This window comes from Polyodon spathula, chromosome 38 (assembly GCF_017654505.1).
Source record: "Polyodon spathula isolate WHYD16114869_AA chromosome 38, ASM1765450v1, whole genome shotgun sequence".
NCBI classification, from domain to species: Eukaryota; Metazoa; Chordata; class Actinopteri; order Acipenseriformes; family Polyodontidae; genus Polyodon; species Polyodon spathula.
Genome location: NC_054571.1, coordinates 476,245 through 497,673, shown reverse-complemented (window position 1 = coordinate 497,673; position 21,429 = coordinate 476,245). Strand labels below are relative to the sequence as shown.

At 42.0% G+C, this 21,429-nt stretch overlaps 1 protein-coding gene across 1 annotated transcript; it reads left to right on the top strand.

The window, feature by feature from the left end:
* The first annotated feature begins 235 nt into the window (after positions 1 to 235).
* On the top strand, positions 236 to 15,444 carry LOC121304485 (cAMP-specific 3',5'-cyclic phosphodiesterase 4B-like). The gene is made up of 2 exons (XM_041235648.1): positions 236 to 446; positions 15,217 to 15,444. The coding sequence occupies exons 1-2, from the start codon at positions 405 to 407 to the stop codon at positions 15,442 to 15,444; spliced, it is 270 nt and encodes an 89-aa protein (XP_041091582.1). The 5' UTR covers positions 236 to 404.
* Positions 15,445 to 21,429: the final 5,985 nt, after the last annotated feature.

Genomic DNA, 21,429 nt, shown 5'->3' with positions numbered 1-21,429 from the left:
TTAAGGACTTAGTTAAGTAACGGAGAGCTCGGTTGGAATGAAAACCAGAAGACACAGGGGGTTGAAAACCAGTGATTCAGATCAATTGAATCGACCCACCTACTTTTAGATGGGAAATGGTAATACACAGGCATGCTGGCACAGAGCAAATACCTTAGAGCTGCACTTGTAAAGCCCTTTGATCAAATCAGGATTACAGCTCTATCTTTTTTGTGCTGCAGGTGAAGAAATCCAAGGAGACTTAAAGGACTGCAAAAAGGAAACTCGACGTTCATCGTCTCCCAGTTTGGGGAAGTGGAGTGTGGTGGACTGGAGGCTGGAGACTGGAGTCCGAGGGGTAGCGTTGCAGCCCCTATGGGTGGTCCCGTTTGAAGAGACCCTGGTGCTGATCCCTGGACCTCAGCATGAAGAAGAGCAGGAGCGTGCTGGCCGTGACCGTCGAGGACGTGAGTACACAAGCTGTTTAAAAGAACGTTCTCTCTGAGCAGGCTTTTTCACACAGCGTGGAAAGGAACTGGAATAGAGGCCTGTGCAAAAAGGACAATCGGCATCATCTTTGTAGCTTTTCTTTCTATTCAAGTCTTCTGAGACTTCGAATCAGGAGTAGCTGCAGTTTTAAAGCTCTGTTGCTCGCCTTTAATTTAACGAACAACAAAGACAAACACGGGGACAAACAAAGGCACGGCGGCCAAAAAGGTTTCAACAAAACAGTACAGTGTAGTACAGACACTATTGTCAGGCTGGGCATTCACCCTCACTGACCAAGCCACCCTTACTCCACAAACAAAGGATTTTCCTAGAGATGTGCGAACCGGCTCCTTTGAAACCTGAGCACCCAGTTTACTGCTTTGGAAGCGATGAACCGATTGGAAATATCAAGGATCCGGTTCCAGTGAGAACGATGACGTTTTGTAATAAAACTGACTCAAAATAAATAAATAAATGAGACCATTAAAATGATCAAATACTTCAAATTTCTGTCAAAAATACATTTGGTAACTGTAATTCCCACTGAGGAAAAAAGAAAAAAAACACGCGCTTAACTAGAGTAATATATTTGTATTTTGCTGCCCTTGTTTTGGACTGCTGTCTGATCGCAGCTGTGAGGAGCTTGGTTTGATGGATGATTCTTGTGCTCTGTCTAATGGTTTTTATGCTGATCTGTAGAACTGTAGTACTAGTGCTTGTTTCGATGTAGTTATGATGCCCCCTCACACACCGCCATACAGACATGTTTTCTAATGGTTTGGGAATCAGAATCAGACTGATACCCGGTTTGGATCCGATTCCAAAAATCTCCTCGAATGCACATCGTTAGATTTCCCCCCTCCTTAAATACCATGTGGCTGGAGCCTAATTAACCATTGATCATTCAATTACAGCCCCAGCCACATTCTCGCATGCATTATAACAGGGAGGATTTTAACCCCTTCCCTGCCAACCCAACACACTCGCTAATTACATTCTGGGGTTTCGCCCTGCCCCTAGGAACCACTGCACAGTACATTGTGCTTGACAGAAAGAAAAAAGTGTTTTTTATTTGTTTTAATGGACGCTATGTTTGGCTTTAAAAGTGCGGCTGACAAATAGGTTGATTCAAGAATCCCAAGCCTGCATGGGATTTGTGCAAAAACTTTTGCTTGTGCAAAATCTGGATTCTCAGTCCTGCAGCTCGATTCTGAAGACGTTGTTTAGCTATACGTGTGCGCCCTCTAGGGCACACTTTCAGAATTGCAAGCAGTAGGTTTTTCCAAGCATCAGGGCCATATACCTTAAAGCAAGCAAGCTTGGAAAGGCGGTCTCGCTCTGCCCCCTAGTGGATGAAAGCAGAACTTACTCTACAGCCAATGGCCAAAAGTTTTGCATCACCTGAAATTTTACTATGGAGACATTCATTTATATATATTATTTAACATCATGTAATCAGAGAACGATACAATATCGCAAAAGTCTACCGGAAGCTAATAGAACCTACTACTAATAGTAGTACAGTATTTCATGTTAGATTGAGAAATGTCACATTTAAAAAATTGTTTTTCTTAAATATATGGAAAACCACAAAGTGGTGTGTAATTCAATATGTTAAAGCAACATTATCCAGCAGGTTTGATTCCACTTCATGAAGCAACATGAGTTCATTCTATATAGAGGGTGATGCACAACATTTGGCCAGAGCTCTAGCAGAAAAAATAACAAGTCATTTTAACACAGCAGTGTCTTCCATAAGCACGTTATATAATAGAAAACTTATATAATCAATGTTTAGTTAAAAATATAATGCAGTTACTCAAATAATAAAATAGAAAACAAAATCAGCATTGCTTATTTTCAGCAGACTATCGATTCCAGTTTTAACACAAGACCTACAGTGACTGCTGCAACTGGGTGCTGCCCTATGTACGCTTCTTTAGAGCAGGGAAACCAGACTAAAATTAAGGACTATGGAGGTAACTCCTGCATTCAGCCTTCAGTCAGTTGCAGCCTGTTACACTTAATGCTCTCTCTCTTTGCAATCTGTGCCATGCTTTGAGTGCGCCCTCCTCTACCTCTAACTCATTTCCAGCCTTGCCAGGGGAGGCACTGCCTCTCTGCCTGTCTCCCAGAGCTGAAACCAAGCAAGGGAAAAGGCTGTGCCAGGCTTATTCTTCAGCTGGTATCTGAGAGAGATAAGGAGAGGATCTAGGAGCACAGCGGTTGTGTCGGAGGTGCTCGGGAATACATTGAGGGGAGCGCCAGTGCGTTGCTCAGTTCTGTAGTGCCAGGGTGCCCGCGGGTCTGTGTGGTTGTGTCCTGGTGCATGTGCTGTTACAGCACAATCTGTTCGGGCCCACGCAGGATTCACAGCCCTGCTGGCGTGCGGGAACACGAACAAGAGATGTGTGGGATTGGATTTAGTTTTCTTTTTTTTTTTAAAAAATCCTCATAACATTAACCCCTTTTACCAGACACAGACACACACACGCAAATAAATCCCGTTTTTCTCTAGAGCGCCGCTCTCTTCTGCCGGGTCCGGTACTGCACAATCTTCTTCAGCCGAGGGAACACAAAGCCACTTTGTGGTTTGGGTTTCAGGAAACTAGGTTTCAGGCAACTGCGTGGCACACCGGGGCAGACTTGGGGGTTTGAAACAGCAACCTATAGGTCTCCTGGTGGAACCAGGTTTCAAGCCACTGTTCTATGTTCCCATGCTGGCATGATTCAATCAAAACCCAGACGCTGCAAAAGAGCTCTGTGGTAAATTTAAACGATGGTTCAGATATCCTTATAGAGCCTATATATATATATATATATATATGTATATTTATATATAGAGCCATAATAAACGACATCTGTAAACTCTCGACTATGTGGCCCCCAATTTTATCACTTGCAGCAGCTTGTATTTCCACTGATCTGGTCCACACTGTGCTGCATTCTACAGCTGCTCTCAATCATAATTATATTCTCTGTATCTTGTACTTGATTTTACTCTTAAAGGCAACTGTGTTCACGTTATTTATTTTTTTTGTTCTGTTTGTCATACTCTTTAGTCTTGTAAGTTTAATTGCCCTAATCGCTCTCAAGCGTAATCATTTACTGTATGTTTCATTTTCTCTCATTCCAATCTGCTCTTCCTTACTCCTGATTTTATTGTATTTTATATCTGCTCTTATCTGTAATGTGATATTTTGTAATGTGATACTTTGTGACAACCGTAAGTGCTAAGAAATAAATACTAAATAACACCAAATAACAAAGCAAGCAACAACTTGAGATAAGAGACGGGTTTAGTCATGCAATATCGCCACTGTTTTGGGGAGTAAAGACTTGCAACATACCTCCAGTTGACAGTGAAGCAAATGGATTTTATAAAGGATTTGTTGATAAATAATACAATACAGCAGTCTGGCTGGCTGATTTATTTTTTCAGGATAAAAAGCACACATCGAGAAAGCTTTGAAAGCACCAAGCTGTCTGTTATGAATCTTTGCGGACTGCAAAACCCAAATTAACACACACACAAAAAAAAAAAAAAAAAACTAATGTGGTAATAAATAATGGAAACACCCAGTTTATAGACTTCTCTCTGCTTTGTTCTGTAATAACAAAACGAAACGCCTTCTCTTCTGGCTCGGAGGCAGTATTTCTTTATTTTTATTTTTTATTTTTGGAATCCTCCAGAGAAACAGAAAACAAACAAAGTCTGCTTCCTTTGATTCAAACCACAGATTTCTCTTTCATCTCTTTGTTAGAAAAGGTCAGATTCTGAATGCTTTCATATAAAACGGTCAGCCTTGATCTGCCGACTTCAGGACTGCATTTCCAACATCGGGTTGAATTTAATAGGAGTTTTGTTTGAGGTCTTATCTCCAGAGCAGGGTCAGTATACTGTACAGAGCACGACTTAGGGGCGTCTTTTCAAAGAGTTCATTCCAGTCTTTAGGTAATACATTTTATTAAAACATCTTTCATCTATCAAATAATCTGTAGTTTTGGAAGAAACACAGCTTGATGAGTACAATGTAGAAGAATAAAGGCAAACACATGGATTCCACGATGCCTGCAGGTTTGAGTAGAGAGGAATGGGGTTTCGTTACATCATTAGCTATGTAGTGAATGACACCCCAAGCACACCAACACATTTAAATAGAGATAAGGGTGTCGTTACCATGGCATCAAGAACCTAGAAGTACCTCCACTGTTTGTGTATATAAAACTTTTCTTTCCTGTGCCTTCAATTTTGTACACTGCAGTTAGAGGTATATCACTTCTGGAAAGTTCAAATGAACGTTTCCTTCGAACAGGAAAATTAATAAAGCTGAATTATATTTTTCATCGTCTTCCCTCTGCATCCCCAGCCTCGCCTGGTGACATCCAATGCTGCTAAACTGTATTCCCTTTGATCTACAGGACGTCTTTATATAAATTACTTTCATAGTATATCATGTTCGTGGTCTTTTATCCGCGAAACGTTTTTTTTTTTTTTTTTTTTTTTTTTACTGCTATAGTGATAGGCGTTTGAAAGCTCATGCTTCATGATTTACAGTCTGTCTACAGAAAGGGTGGGGGGAGCCAAGTTCGTAAACACATGCATGCGGATAGTAAACAAGACAGATTCTTTAAAGCCCCAGCCTTCTGCAATAAAATATTCCAGCTGTCTGTCTTTTCAAAGTCCTGTCAACTCAGGAGAGCTCCAGGGTTCCATTATGACACTCTGAAGTGTTAATACGTTACAGCTTTGCTGTTTCTGATGTTGGTGATTTCAAAGCTTTGAAGATGCTGTAAGGTGGGTAGCTCTGTCCTCCTTCCAGCTTTACAGGGTTAGAGCAAATGAACACTTCAACTAAACTCTGCTATCTTCCTGACACGACGCATTTCTGTAATCTGATTCCTTTTACAGGCGGGTAACTCAGTCTGGTAACATGTTATGTTCAAAACAATAATGTCGGTAAGTGCCTGCAGGGAACTCTTCAATCAAATCACATAAACATCTAGCATATTTTTTTTCGGCACTTCCAGTCAGTCGAATAGCTTGTGTCTTGTTTGCCCCCCCTCGATAAACATTACGGCAAGGAAAGGATTGATATTTCACTGCTGATTCTGAAACTGTTCTTTAAGGTGTGGTTGAATTCCAGATTCACAGAAACTGCATTTCGCAAAGCAAATACCAGGAAGATTGTAAAATTTATGGATTTGTTTTGACGTAATGCTAAAGGTGTCCCGTGACTTTAATGTTGCCTGATGGATCTGATGTGTATCCAGGGGGTAAACATTGCTTGGCGCTGACCCACTAAATCAGTATAAAATAGCAATGCATTCATATACAAAACACAGATCAAACAGTAATTATTATTATTATTATTATTATTATTATTATTATTATTATTATTATTGCTAAATTCAAGATTAAAACAGTAAAGAAATGAATACTTGTCTTTTTTCTTTTTTACTGATACAATATTTCGAAAGGTCTGATATTTTTAAGTACAGAGCTGGCGTTTTATTTTATTTATTCATTTTTAACGTGCAGTAAAGCAGGGTACAGCACAGCTGAGCTTTTAAATGCACGGCAAAATGCACAATTAACATGCAAAGGTTATGGCCGATCGACAACTGGTTTGCCTTCTAAACCCCTGTGTGTGTTTGTGTATGTGCCCTGTCTGTCTGGGCACCCTCAGCTGAAGCCCCAGAACATTCTCTGTCTGCAGAGCGCCAGCCTCCAGCTTCCCTGAGACTTGTAAGGTTGACAGGCATCAGAGCAGTGCCTGGTGCATGGGGTCGGGGCTCAACACCATGGAGATAAAAGCAGGCTGCTCCCTGTCTGATCCTGTCGACGGCTTTGCAAGCTGGCAGCGCTGTCTTGACTCAAGTGTGGGGCTCATCTCAGCTTGAAACACCCCGTGGTGTTTCACACTTGCTAAACTATAGGCGATTGTGTTGGCAAGCGTTTTGCCCTATAGAATGAACTAATGTTGCTTCATAAAGTCCAGTGAAAGCTGCTGAGTAGTGTTACATTAGCATATTGAATGACACACCGCTTTGGAGTTTCCCATAGCGCTTAACGAAAGTTGCGTTGTTGGGAGGTGGAATTATTTGAATCGTAGCTGCATGGAGAAAATGCGGTGGAACTAGGAACAGTGAACTGCTTCTCGTTAAACCTGATTTCGAAGCTCATACTGTCATAGATCTGTAAGATCCACTGAAAACAAGACCCCCTCCTGCACAATCGTTGGATCAAGGGTGGTCAGTGGTTTCAAGAACGGCTGGCTAGATTAAACAGTACATATTTGTGCAGGGTGGTTTTAAATCGTTTTTATACTATTTATTCTTCACTCTGAGCTGGATTCCCAGCTGCTATGACAGCCAGCTCTAAATATTAGTGGGAAGATATACAGCAGGTGTTCAAATAAACTCTTTCCAAACTGTTTTGGTCTTCAAAAAGTGGACATCTGCACAAAATGGTGTCTCCCAGTCTTGGTGCATAATTCCCTGGAGTCTGTTTACTGCTGTAGTGGTATCTTTGTGCAAAAATATTTCCACGTTAAGAACATTATAACAATGCATAAGAACATTGTAATTAATGTGTAAGCACCCATGCATTTACTAAGTAGCTACTATGCAAATGCACAGTCATTAGAGATACTGCATGGAAAGGGTTTTTTACGGCGCTGTACCTTTAAGGAACATTAAAAGTGCAACTGGAGTTCTTTCCTGTTAAGTGAAGGATTAAACCATATTTAGACTTTTATTGAGTGTGGATTTCTTGGCCTAGTTTCGAAGCGCCTTATGTTTAGGCAATAAAGGAAGAGTGCAATAATAAAAAATACCAGACTGCCACATTTGGGGGAAAACTAATTTTGTTTCATTTTGGTTTTGAGAGTCGAGGTGGTGAGCGGAGGGCGTTAGATAAATACAAAGAGAAAACTAAAAAACTAAAACAAAACAAAACAAAACAAAGTCCTGAAGTATAATCGAGAACTTTTTTTTTCATGAGGATCTTGATTTTTCACATTTTATTCTTCAAAAGCTGAATCGTTTGAGTCCTCTTAAATCTCTGTAATTGTACAGCCCACCCAAGTGACCTGCATTTCTGGGGTCAGACCTGCAAATGCACATTGAAAACAACATTGCACAACCCTTGAAATCAAACTTCTACTGAAGGTCACTGTTTCTTTTTCTTTCATTGATTCAGAAATGTGCTTTTAATCATTTGGGCCAGATTGCTTTCCTTGGCGTCTTTTTTTTTTTTGGTGACTTTGTCTGTTTGTCCTTTAAATTTGTTCGATCTAGATGTCTGACCAATAATGCGCTGCCCTTGTGCAAACCTCTCTCCTCACCGATCTGAACACAATCCCTGGTGCATCTATCACTCTTAACAGTCTTCTTTCACTCAGCAGCCCCCTTCGCTTTTCAGTCCAGCCTGCTTCCCCAGAGGCTCTGTTAGGAGTAAATGCACCTGATCAATAAAAAAAATCAAATGGCTTTTTAATATTTCTCTCAACACATTGTCTATGCGCACACTTATTTCAGTCGCTGGAAAATACACAGACACGTTTAACTAGCCTTTTTCATACAGTGAAAACGTTTTCTCCATTTTAAAAAAAAGTCTTTTGGATAACAATTTACATTGTGGCTCTAATTACTGTGTATTTACACATCATTTTAATGTTATTGTGCATAGTTACAGTGTATTTAATGTGTAATTTTTTTGTTTGCACGATATAGTCCTAACCCTAACCCTCTTCTGATACAATTGTGTACTTGCATATGTTGTGCAAAAAGATTTCCACATTCCGCATTGTAACTGTGCATAATAACATTGTAATTATGTGTAAGTGCACATGTATTTACTCAATAACTTCTAGGTAATTGCACAGTAATTAGAGACATTTAATGTAAAGTGTTACCCTCTTTATGAAAGGAAGCATGAAAAATATAATAAAGCATTTTAAAAGCACGGTTTCTTTAGGGTGTGAGGATTCTTAAAAACAGCAGCTGCTTGAAGCCTACTGGCGGCAAGACAGGCAAACCAAGAGACACAAGCAATGACTGACTCTAATGAGGGGTCCTTCAGGAGTGGAACTGTGTTTAAAAAAAAAAAAAAAAAATCTTCGGCAACCAAGAATCTGATTGGTACTGAACCATTCCGAACTCCCTCAGAAGCACCTGCTGTGACATCATCTGTTGGGTATGAGTGAGCCTGCAAGGGGGCTGTGTTGTTCACAAGGGGCTGTGAAGCTGTTCCTCTGGGATTACTGCCTCTCTGCGTCTCTGCCTGCCTCAGGGGGGGGTTGACTTGAAAGTGATTGAAATTGAAAAAAAGACGCTTGTTCATTTTAATCAGGGGCAGGTGGAAATTCAATCCATTGTAATTGGGACTCTGTCAGTCAAAGCACCAGTGGGGATTTCGGGCTGGCAGAACTCCACCTCCCCGCCCTGATAGAACGTCCAGCCCGAAGGACACGAGAGGAGGGTTTTTAAATCATGACTTCAGAAAAACAAACTGGAGGTAGCTGGACTGCTTTATAGATAGAAATGAAACCAGAATGCGACACTGCACATGTACAGGTGATCTTAGGCTTGTGTGTAACATGACAGATTGGAGATTGGATTGTAGACTGCAGATGGAACCACAGTTTGATACTGGGAGCGAGAGATTTACAGACTGGTTTCATTATGGAAATGTGGGTCAAAGCCTGCAGTGCAGAGCCAGGGTAAGCGATGCCCAAGGAAACGTGAAATGTTGCCCCCCTCAGCGCTCCAATACTCCCACTCACAGTTTGTATTCTATAAACAAGTCATGCACTGGAAAAGCTTCTCGCTTCAGACTCAAAAGACAAGAGCAGCGTTGTAATAGCACATCATTTACATCTGTGATTCTAAAATACGCCGTGAATTTACACTTCATTTCTCAAGAGGGAGATTGACATTCAGGAACAAAACAAGCAATATAAGACACAGCATTGTAAAACAATAAACATGCTAATTGCTGCCTTTTCTTGGCCATTTGCATTAGAAATTAATTGGCTTGTTTACGCAAAAAGCATTTGGCACAGATGGCAGGGGCTTCAGCTGTGTTGTGTTGTACTTCAGTGTGGGACGATGTAACAGTAGATGTCTACAGTCCACGCTGCAGTGGTATAACAATGTAGTTGGGATTCTAGTCCGCACTGCAGCAAGCTGACGAAGCGAGGCTTTGCAGCTCTGCTCTTTGCACTGTGTGACAGTGACCGAAGCCTCGATCACGATGCTCTCCCCTCGAGCGTTTCAGTGCGGTCGGGGCTGTGTTAGCGCTTTCTTCTCTCGCAGCTCTGTGGCCTCGACCGATTATTCAAAACAACTGCCAGTGTCAGATTTTATTACCCTTTCAGAAAAGTTAGGAAAAATCGAATTCGTGGGTGCCAGCTGATATCCCTGAAGAACCCCTTACAGTAGCTAGCAGAGAAATTCAAGCTGAGGGAACACGAAGCCACTTGGTGTCTTGGAACTTGCTTGGGGTTTGATACAGCAAAGTTTCCTCAAACTAGGTACCCCGGTATCCTGGTTTCAAGCCACTGTTCCTGGAAAAGTGGCTTTGTGTTCCCTCAGCTTAAGAGATGCCAGCAGATAACAAATTGCTCTGAGTGGACAATCTATAGACCCACTGCGGTTCAGCGCTTCCCAAACAAATGAACTCGATCTCTAGCTTGCAACTGCTTTGCATTCCCTTCACCGGTAGTAATGAGGTGGAGCAGGGTTAGCCTACCCTGCAACAGTCATTCGTTAGGCTATGCTCTTTTCGTTGGTGGCTGCATTAACTCTGCAGCACTATTACAAGGTAATGGAACTGCGTCATTATTGTAAACGACTCCTCGGGCCCAGCTGGCGTTTACCAGGCGTCGATCATTTTGACGTGACGGCTCTCGGGTGTTGCTTTGCAGCGTGAGTTCTGGGTGTTCGCAGACAAACTGGTTTTCGGACATTTTTACTCAGTTTTTAAGCGGCTCATTTTTACAGTTTGTTTCTTTGTATTTAAAGCTCTGATTCGGAGAAACCAGCTGCCGATTTATCTGCAGCTGTCATTTATCAGTGGGTTTTGTTCCCTTAATGCCCCACCTTCCAAAGTGGTCTCCTGGCTTGGCAAGGTAACGTGGAGCGATTTGTATATTTTAATTTTGTATTTCTTGGTGAGGAGGGGACCCCTGCTCCGATCTGCCAGCCCGGGCAATCATTTAGAGCGAGGTGGCACAGCCCGCACAGCGGGGGGCAGACAGGTAACGGAGGCTGCAAGCAGTGGGAGATGTCAGAGGCTAAAAACGACTTTGTCAGATTGCCACTGTGCCACAGCGGTGGGCTGCAATTCTGAGCTAGGCACTTAACCCTTTCAGCTCTGATGTAGCAGTCTGCACTCTGCAGAAATTTTAAATGACGGCGTTATTTGTGAAATCACATCACTTGCTGTGTTTGAAGTATTTTTCCACGCCTTTTATAAAAGGTTCCCATAGTAAAAGCCTTGCAAAGTGTAATAAAGCACAGCGAAGCGTGATAAAGTATAGATAACAACGAATAGTGTGGTAAAGCATATTTAGAAACATGGTAAGCCAGGATAAACTATGGTAAATGCATAGTACAAGCATGGGAAAAATATACAGTGGTAAACGTTTATAAGGGTGGAGCGGGTGCAGGCACAGAACAAAACGCTTGAAACGCTACAGCCCGGAATTGTTAATGCAGAATTTCACGCTTCATTGTCAGTTAACATTTAGATGAGAGGGCTAACGGGAAACACATGGTTCTTGTGTCTTTGGCTGGAACCCCTCCATTTCAGCTTGGAACCACAGGCTGTTGTAATTAGGAAAGACTGCGCTATGCATCGCAAGTTGATCAAAGTGCCACAGTTAGACTGCACTTCACCTGAGCTGTAGTACAGCTTTATAAATGTAACAGCATTGTAACTGAAGCTTATCTGTGTGCACCTATAGCTTGGCCAAAAGTATTGCATCACCTAGAACTGAGACAATTACAAAAAAAAAAACTTATTTAGCATCACGTAATTATACTGTCTACCAGAAGTCATAACAGTAGTACAGTATTTCATGTTAGATTTTGAAATGTCACATTTTTTCCCAGTTTTGTGTTAAGCATATGGAAAAATCTACAAAGCAGTATGCAATTCATTATGCACATTATTCAGCAGGTTTCATTCGACTTCATGAAGCGAAATGAGTTCATTCTATAGGGTGATGCAGAAACAGCTGTACATCTAACTGGGGTCCAGCTACATTACGAGAGTTCTTTTTTTTTCTATTTGTAGTTTTGACAGCTTGATAGATACAGCTGTGCTTTTACCACAGGCTGTCATTACCTTTCTGAGTCGTTCTGGTACAGGAGTGGAATATATGAGCAATAGATGCACTGCATGTATGAGACATGATGCATTGATCCAAAAATAATATTACACTGCCCTGTGTTTCCCATGAGCTCTACAGTGAGTTTTTACAGAATGTGATGTGTGCTGTGCAGTGTGTGTGTGTGTTCAATTATAAAGCTGATTGAACTGGGAATGCACTGGCAGGTTCGGTGCATGTCCAACCAAGCCAGGAGCTTTGGAACAGAAAGTGAGGGTCAGGAATATAAGAGGACTTTTGATTGCCTTCAGTGCAATTTTTAACTAGTCTAAAGCTATATAAAAACAAAACGAATTTTTAATTTTTTTTTTTAATTTTTGTGCACTGCAATTACCCCCCTTTTCAAACCTACAGGATATGTCTGTGTATCTCTGTATCTATCCATTCATCCATCCATCCATCCATATATCCGTCTATCTATATTCTTGAATAGACTGCTCTATGAGCTTTGTGAACGTCCATGCGTTTGGTGCATGCAGAAAATTCCAAACAGACTTCCCCTTTAAGAATCTTGCCCACATTTGGAGTGTGGCGTGACAGCGTGTGTGCCAAGGTAAAATCCCATACTAATCCCATAAAAATCGCAGCCGTCCCTTTGTCGGAGTTTACCCCAGTGGATCAGTTAGACTCACGCCCTCCATATACATTGCTTCAGGCTTCATTTTACCTTTACTGTACTGCAGTCTGCAATGCCACTATTATCATATCTGGTGATCTTGATAATGGATAAAAACCAAATTAAAATGTTCCATTGTAAAAGCAAAGCAAATTGTAACAAAGCATAGTGAAAGCACATACAGACCAGCAAACTGTGGTAAAGCATATTAATAAACATGGCAAACCTGGGTGAACCAGGTATAGCCACGGGAAAACTGCAAAAATACCATGCAAAAATTCTGGGGAAAAACTTTATAAACTTTATATTTGCAGACTATTTAACACAGCCTGACAGGCACACCTAGCTCAAGCACGAGCAGGCAACCTTGTGCCCAAGCGAGAGTCTCAGCCACAGTGTAAATGGACCAGATCCGCAAGACACTCATATAAAATAGCACTGGGGAGTTAAGGATTAGTGCTAATGGAACCCTGCAGCCCTGTCTGTCTCTCCACGATGACGGCAGAGTGTCCAGTAGGGACTCCGTGGTTCATTGTATTGGCACTCCAGTTCAGTGGAGCTGCAATTGTGTGTGTGTGTGTGTGGAGCGCAGTGGCTTATAACAGGCGAATGCTGCGGGTCTGGAGAAGAGAAACTTTTAATCATTTGTCTGCAAACCCCTGTCTGCGTGTGAGAGAAGATGGCTTTTTCTCCCCTCCCCCGTTCCGCCTGTCTGGTATTAGCAAGTGTGTCGCTGTCTGTCTTCCTCTGATGGGACTTTTGGAGCCTGTTATTTCCAGATTATGCTTGATGAACAGTGCAATCATATTTCTAATGCCAATCTGTCCCTTTCTTACACGGCAAGGCTCATGAGATGTGGCTTTTTTTTTTGTATTGTCGATATACACATTTTTTATAAGGCAAAACATGGAATGCATTCAGAGTGACATGCTGAGGAGATTCTAAGTAACTTCATACATTCTAATCTGTTCGGAAGTAATTGGGGATTCTTATAGAAAATATGATGATAACAGAATGACCTTCACTGGTGCATTGTCACTAATAGCATAGTGGCTTTTTAACCCTTGAGCCTTGTAATGAATTTGATGGAATGGAAAGGCCAGGGCTGGACACGAACCGTAAACCAGGCGCGCGTGTGTCTCCTGCTGACGTCAGTGTTACTAACCCATCAGCCACTAGGGGGAGATCCGCTGAAGCTTGTTTCCCTATACAAGTTGGAAATAATTAACCTCTTGAGGTACACAAGGAATTGAGTAGTTGTCCAAACAGTTTCTTCTCACATTTCATGAAAAAACTGACATAAATTGAAGAGATGTGACATTTCGAGATCGGACATGGAATACTGTGCTGCTATTGCGGCTTCCTTCCGGTAGACTTGTCCGATATCATTTTGTGCTTTCTTTGAAGGTGAGGCAGAAGACCAGCACAACGTGTAATACTGAAGGAGAATTAGCATTGAACAGATATGGGGTCCAGTCCTGGTTTCACTGGTCCAGGTGTTTAACTGTGTTTACCACATGCATGGAGACTAGACTTGGGGCAATCTTGGGAGAATTTTTTTTCAAGATTTCTGTGGATGACGATGTCATGATTACGTCAGAACAGAATGTTCATTCCCAGAGGTTCCAAAGTTCCTGGCTTTGTTTCGAAGCAGCATGTGTTCGGCTGCAGTGACTGGCCCAGTCAGAATACATCACTGTCTGTTGGCACAGGAGAGAGGGCTGTACAGTAAATTCATTTTTTTACTATTACAGCCCCACTGAAGTCTGTAAGTTTGAATGGACTGGCCTCAAGTTCTGTGCATCCGTTCCAGTGCAATTTTAAACCAGCCTTAGTTCACATGGAATTGCATTGCTCTTAATGGAAACCAGAGCTGATGAAACCAGACAGCCCTCATAATTAAAATGGGATAATGGGGTTTAAAAGCTACTGCGGTGGGAGAGTTAATAGAATCAGGTGTCTTTGATTCTTACTTAACATTTATTAGCAGGTCTTTCAGTGAATTAATGCTTGTGAACTCAGAGAGGTAAAAGTATTGATCAGAGCCAGCTGTTGACTTTCCAACACTAACACAATTATTTCTGGTTTACAGACAAAGGGGGTTTATTTTCCATCAGAGACACGAACAGATTGCTTTTCTGACATAGCAGGCGAGTTTATTGACTTATAAAAAAAAAAAAAAACACGCACACACAGAAACACAAAAGAACCATTTGAGAAAGAAAGAAAGAAAGAAAGAAAGAACCAAGACAAATCTCGGTGTCTTACTGTCCTCATACCCAGTCCTTCTGACAAATACCGTTCTGTGTCATCAGGAGTGGGGATTGAGTGCTGTCGTACTGAACAGTACTGGCCTGCTGGTACAACTTTAATAGTGTAGCCCCACACACAGTACTTGCATATTAGCTATCCACCCTAACTTCAAAACGCTCAATCACAAACATCTGGAAAAACTTTAAGAATCTAACTCCAGTGGGCAAACACCTCCGCTAGCGTGCACCTAGGAAGGTCGCGTTTGTCTAAATGACACAGGGACGGATTTGATCAACCTACTGTATACCACTCCTCTCTCGGCTGCAAAATGATATCCAGCATTACAACCTAAACCATGCATTTCACTGGAAAATGTGCTCCAGCACAGAACTTACCTCACACACCAGAGCGCCTGCTTATATACCAATGCACATTATTACCCTGCAATCCCCTGCAACTCCCTCTCTCTTTCTCTGACAGAGGAGTAAGGACACGCTGGACCCTGGCCGCTACAGTCGCTCGTACACCTCGGGCAGCACGCTGGGGGCAGACCTGAGGAGGGGAAGGCGCAAGCTGTCTGGGAGCGTGCCGTCCTGCAGATCACGGGACAGGGCTGGCTCCCCCGAAATCCTGGACAGCGTCTCCAGACCCACCACCCTGTCGCTCTGCATCCCGCCACGCATCGCCATCACACACGCTGACAGGTAGGGCACGGCGGGGGCTCTCGGAGGGAGAGTGAGGCGGGGGGGGTTGTCCCGGGTGAGGAGTATAGCTGATTGAAGCTGGTCTTTAAGGATCCCAGTGATTCAGCAACTGGATAACCCATCCATATACAGCTGTGGCCAAAAGTTTTGCATCACCTAGAATTTTAGGATTGAGACATAATTGAAAAAATATATATATTAACATCATTTTGATCTTTGATTTAACATCATGTAATCAAAGAAACAAAGTGATATTGCAAAGATCTACCATAATAATAGTACAGTAGTATTTCAAATTGATTTCGAAATGTCACGTTTTTCATTTGTTGACAGTTTTTCGTTAAGTATATGGAAAACTACAAAGCAGTGTGTAATTCTCAATGTTTATGTAACGTTATTCAGCTGTTTTCATTCCACTTTATGAAGCAAAATAAGTTTTATAGGGTGATGCCAAACTTTTGGCCACAGCTGTACGGCCCCCAAAACATTAGGTTTAAAAATGCATTGGGAAAGTCAATGGGAAAGTCTTCCTAAGGTACAGTATCTATAGAATATGGGAAAGAAATCCATTGCTAGAAAATATTGTGAAAGGCACTTTATAGCTAGGAGTTAAAATGAAGAGAAGACCAGGGTCTTAATGCTGTTAGACCTGCACCTAATAAAACCCAGGCTGCTGTCTTGCAAACAGAAATCCTTGCCAGCTGTGAGTTTTAAATCATGCACCAAACAAACAGCAATCAATCACCGTGTGCCGCATTTACCACGCATGGTGAAGGTTTGATTGCTTGTTGATTTATGGGCACTGCTGTTTATTTATGTTTGTTGAACCCCTGCCCACTGTGTCTGAGAACTTTTACCTTGCTCTTAATACATGCGTCACATTTAGAGGATTTTTACAGTATCTTTAAAAGCAGTACAGTGTGTAGCGTTGTACTTTGACTATATCGAATTTAAACAAACATTAAAACATCACCTTTTTTCACGCAAGGTTTTCACTATGAAATATCTATTCACTCCCTTGAGGTAAACTGCATTTGTAGCGAAAACAAAGGCTTGCTGTTAATTTATCGACACGACTGGGTGTGAGTGTATCGGATGCTTGCAGAAACTTGCATTGCAATAGCGAAAACGATGTGGTTGTGTGGGAAACTGAACATATCCGATTACTTCAAGGGACACAAGCCGTTGTCCTTTAGTGCCATTCCATTAAAATAAAGTGTGTTTGTTAATCCCATGTCAGTCAATGTCAGGCTAATGAAAGCCCAATATTTTCTGCTTAAGGGTCTGTAATGGCTTTCGGATCCAAGGTACAGAAGAGTGTGTGTGTACAGAGAGAGAGAGAGAGAGAGAGAGAGAGAGAGAGAGAGCATTCAAAAACAGATCGCTATCTAAGGATAATCAGGATCCACCAGTATTCACATCAATCACTAGAAATACTTAATGAAGAAGTAAAGCAACCGATAAACTGATAACTCAAGGAACAAGGAATTGATACAGTGGGGTACATTTGTCCTTGTGCAGAAGAGATGGATGTGCTGTGGCTAGAACAACATTGATAGTGTTTTGATTTTGTTAGAGAAACAGACAGAGTTCAAAGTGCAGCTTCACACACACACACACACTGTTGTTTTCCTTACAATTTATTTAATTATTTATTTTAGGATATTCTGGAGACAAGACAGTGGAAGTGGCTGTTATGAAATCAGCCATTTAAAGAGCAGGGAAGGAAGGAATATCAAAAAGCTTCTATATATAAACTTTGGCAGATCGGTTAATTGATTGATTACGGATTGACTGGGGACCATTGTCCTGACTCCAGAAAAGTGAACCATAGAAAGCAGAAGAAACGAAACAGTAAAAACACACGCTCGTCTTTCTTGCTCTGCAAGCAACGCGTCTGAGTGCTCAATCAAAGATGGAAAAAATGCATATAGGGGCAACTCCAATGATTCGTGTGCTATTGAAGAGTATTCAGGTGCACTATTGATCACTGTCATATTAATCCCTGTCACGCTAGAATTACACAGCTGCTTCTGGGCATGTTTCTATTTGCATCGTTTACTGTTTGCGTTTGATTAAAGGTTGTGCTTACCTGTGCCCCTTCACATCCTGATATGGATTTTTCTATTTCACGTGGGCCTTTATGTTGAAAGATTCCTATTGGCTCCACTCTGTTTGGCATGGGAGCAGAGATGTGCTATGCGTGTGTGTGTTCAAGAGGAACCTGTAAGATTTATGTAAAGCAGCGGCTGGACCTTGAGCTCCTTTTCAGTCCTTGTTCCAGTTGGGTCTTAAATTCGTTAATTGAGGGTTTAATTAAATCTTTTATGGCTGCGTGAACAACCTGGAGTGAACTATAATGAACCTCAATGTGGACGCGTGGCATCGATGATGTTTGAATGTTTGTAAATGAGGGGGCTTTCCGGTCGATGTGTCTTTTCCCCGGAGAGATTTTGGAATTTATTGAATATCGGATGCCTGACGGGGAAAGTTGTGTGATGCCATTACTCATTCTGCTCCCTGTCTGTGACATGAGATGAGGTTAAAAGCTCTATAACATTGCTGGCTAACCCTGGTCCTGGAGAGCCACAATCCTGCAGGCTTTCTGGGTATCATTAATGACTAAAGACCTGAAAAAAAAAAACAGTTTCGACCAATTAAAAAAATAACGAAGTCATTCAGAATTCGGGTGAACGAAAACCAGAAAACCCTGCGTCTCTCCAGGACCAGGGTTGACCCCCCCCTCTGCTCTATAAATGCAGACAAGTCTCTTTTGCATAGCAGTGAAGGCGCTCGCTAGCGATTTTCATGGTCGCCAGTTTGCACCCAGCCTCCTCCCTGTTACGGACGCGTCCTGACGATCTCCTAAATACTGTACAAGCAGCATCCACAGGAGGGAACAATCCTGCTGTTTGCATGCAGCATGTCTCCTGCATGCAGACGGCTCTTACTGTTGCTGTCAGCCTGCCCGTGGGTCTCAGTACCGGAAAAAATATTCCTGAGGTTTCCTAGGGCTGCATTCGCTCACACAGAGCTCTTAAATTCCATTTACTTTCTTTAACTCGGCTCTTCTTTGAAACTCAGCACCACTGATGTTTTCTGTGGTCAGAGCCCCTCAGACGTGCTGTAATGTCACGGCTTCTCCTAATTGCAGGCTCTCAGTATTGAAACCTTGCTGTAAATGGGATTACTAGGAAGCTTGATGGCTTGTCATGTTTTAGAGTTACTCTGTACCGCTAATGCATAATACTAAAAACCTCTTAGACAAAGATGAATAAAATCACAAAAAAAGAGAAAAGGAATATGCAGTCATAATTGAAAAATACTAAAGATTTAAAAAAATAGCTTTTTTTTTTTTTTTTTATAAAAATATGTTTTTAATCTTGATTTATATAAACAGCTCCCAGCTTCCCTGACAAAAGAAGGCAGAGCATCCCATAATTTTAATAGCTTTTACAAGCTTTGACCTTCCCAGAAAGGTGTGCTGGAAACCCAGCTTGCATTGCACTGTCCCATTCCCAAAGTAAACAAGGGCAGCAAACTGCATGAGGACAGATACCTCAAAGTTCACTGATCACCATGTGTGTGTGTGAGTGTGTGTGTGTGTGCGCGTGTGTGAGGCTGTCCCTATGGTTGCCTGGCAACATGACACTGGCTTTGACAGTCATAACCTGTACACATGCTTGGGTCGGCAAGCCTAGAGCGCTTTAAATACGGGCCAGTTAGAAGTACTGTAATTCTTTTAAAAACTACTAAACACCTGGCTGATGGTTTTAGCATTACATCTGTATTACAGAGTTACTTTTCAGTACTTCTGTAATACAGAGTGGCAAATGGGCTACCTAGACATGCTGAGGCAGAATCACTTGGATCCTTTAAGACCAAACTTGACAAAGTAGTTCTGAGATCAATCAGCTCCTAAGATCCAGACGAGCTTAGAAAGGCCTCCTCTCATTCCTGTATTTTCTTTCGTTCTTGCCTCATATAAACAGCAGTGAAACACTGTGTCATCGCTGCTTTATATAGTCATAGCAGAATATAGACACTGTGTGTGCGAGTGGCGGGGATCAGATATATTTTATGCATGCAAGACTAGAGAAGCGATGGGCTGACTTGCTGAAGACCGATAAGCAATCCAATTTCATCTTGAATATGCAAAAACTAAATTGTTCGTGCCACAAAAAGGAGACAGTCAGTTAAATGCTTTTTTTTTTTTTCTCATATTCCCCCATTCTTCTGGAACACCCTTTGAGTTTAAACAGCAAGGTAAAGGAGTAAATGTTAATACACACTGCACACGTCAGGCTTCTTTCCCCATTTCAGCTCTAATTAATTGGCAGAGAATCAGGACGGTCTAAAAATAACGTGTGAGATTCTCACGCTTGGTTGTCCTTTGCAGTCGCTGCTTATTTAAATTGCTTTACAAAAAACACACACAACAATAGGAACAATTGCCAATTGAAACCCTCACGCTGCTCCTGTGGTTTAATGTTTAGCACGCACATATCCGTTTGCCAGAAGTAACAGCAATCAGACACTTGAAAGATCGGCTGCCAATGAGAAAAAACTTTACAACTTTACAACAACTGAAGTTCGCATTGAGCCGCTGTCTTTCTAGGGAGCAACTCTGACACCTAAACGAAACGACAGGGCGCGTCGGGTTTGCATGAAACGTTTACGCCAGGCGTGTGTGCCAGGCGCTGCTGGTCAAAGCTGACCTGACTGTGTCATCCCGTTCCCAGCCACTGCGCTTTAATGCAACTCATGCTGTTGAGGCAGAAGCAGTAGGAAGTTCATAATTCTGTGAATGGGTGCAACGTTTTACAACAATCCTCAATCCACAATCCACAGAAAATAGTTGGATCTAAATTAAGCTACCGAATTCTAGGAAAATACAGTCATTTCCTCTGGTCTCTCCTGCAGAAATCTGGAACAGTGCGTTTCCCCCTGTTTGATTTCAACAAACGCAAGGCAGCTTGAGAACAGGGAAGAAACCTCAGCACTGTTGTATAATTAGGCCTTTGTCGAAATGCTTTCTAGCTGGATTTAATTGTTATTTGTCCCAGCTTCTTGTGCCTGTTTCCAGACAGAAACTAACGTGTATCTGTTGGAAATCTGAATCAATTTGCCATTCAGAGTCAAGCGTGACCATCTGAACCCAGCGCACGCACTTTCACTGCAGCGTAAAAATCGCTCTCCTCTTCCAAACTCTCTGGGAGGGAGGATCACATTGGCATGCACCCCAAACCGCACGTCTGAAGGGATTGGAAGATTATATTTAAATCAGAGTGCAAACCCACGCTTTGAAATCCACCCTATTACAGTGCCTTCGACATGGATCTTTCAGGGTCTTTTTAATTGTTTATTGTTTATTGTTTTACATCAGTTCAGGATGTGTTCATATTTAAGATCTGCAGTTAAACAGCTGCACTGTGTTCCTTTTCCTGTGGCTCACATGATCTGATTTCAGCTGGACCATTTGTGGCGTAGGTTGGAATTACAAAACATGACATGACTAGGTACCAGGAAGTAACTTCATCAAAAGTGTTATCCTTGAAACACTATCTATAGACCAGGGGTGTCCATTCCTGCTCCTTGAGGGCTGGTGTCCCTCCTGGTTTTTGTTCCAACTGTACCCTAAATTACATAATTGGTCCAATTAAGTAATTTAGGGTACAGTTGGAACAAAAACCAGGCGGGACACCAGCCCTCCAGGACCGGGATTGGAGACCCCTGGTATAGAGCACTGTCTTATAAAGCGTGGTAGTTTTGCTTCACCTGAAACGATTGCAGTTAACATTGCAATTAATCATTTTTGGTGACAGGGCTGGAATAACTGCTTACAGAGGCAGTGTTTTTTTTGTTTTTTTCTTCCAGCTGCTGATTTAATTAGGCAGGTCAGTAGAAAATAAACTGCAGTCTCTCGTTTTGCTTCCTGCAGGATATGATGTTTCCCAGGATTGCCCTGTGACAGCGCAGCACGAATTAT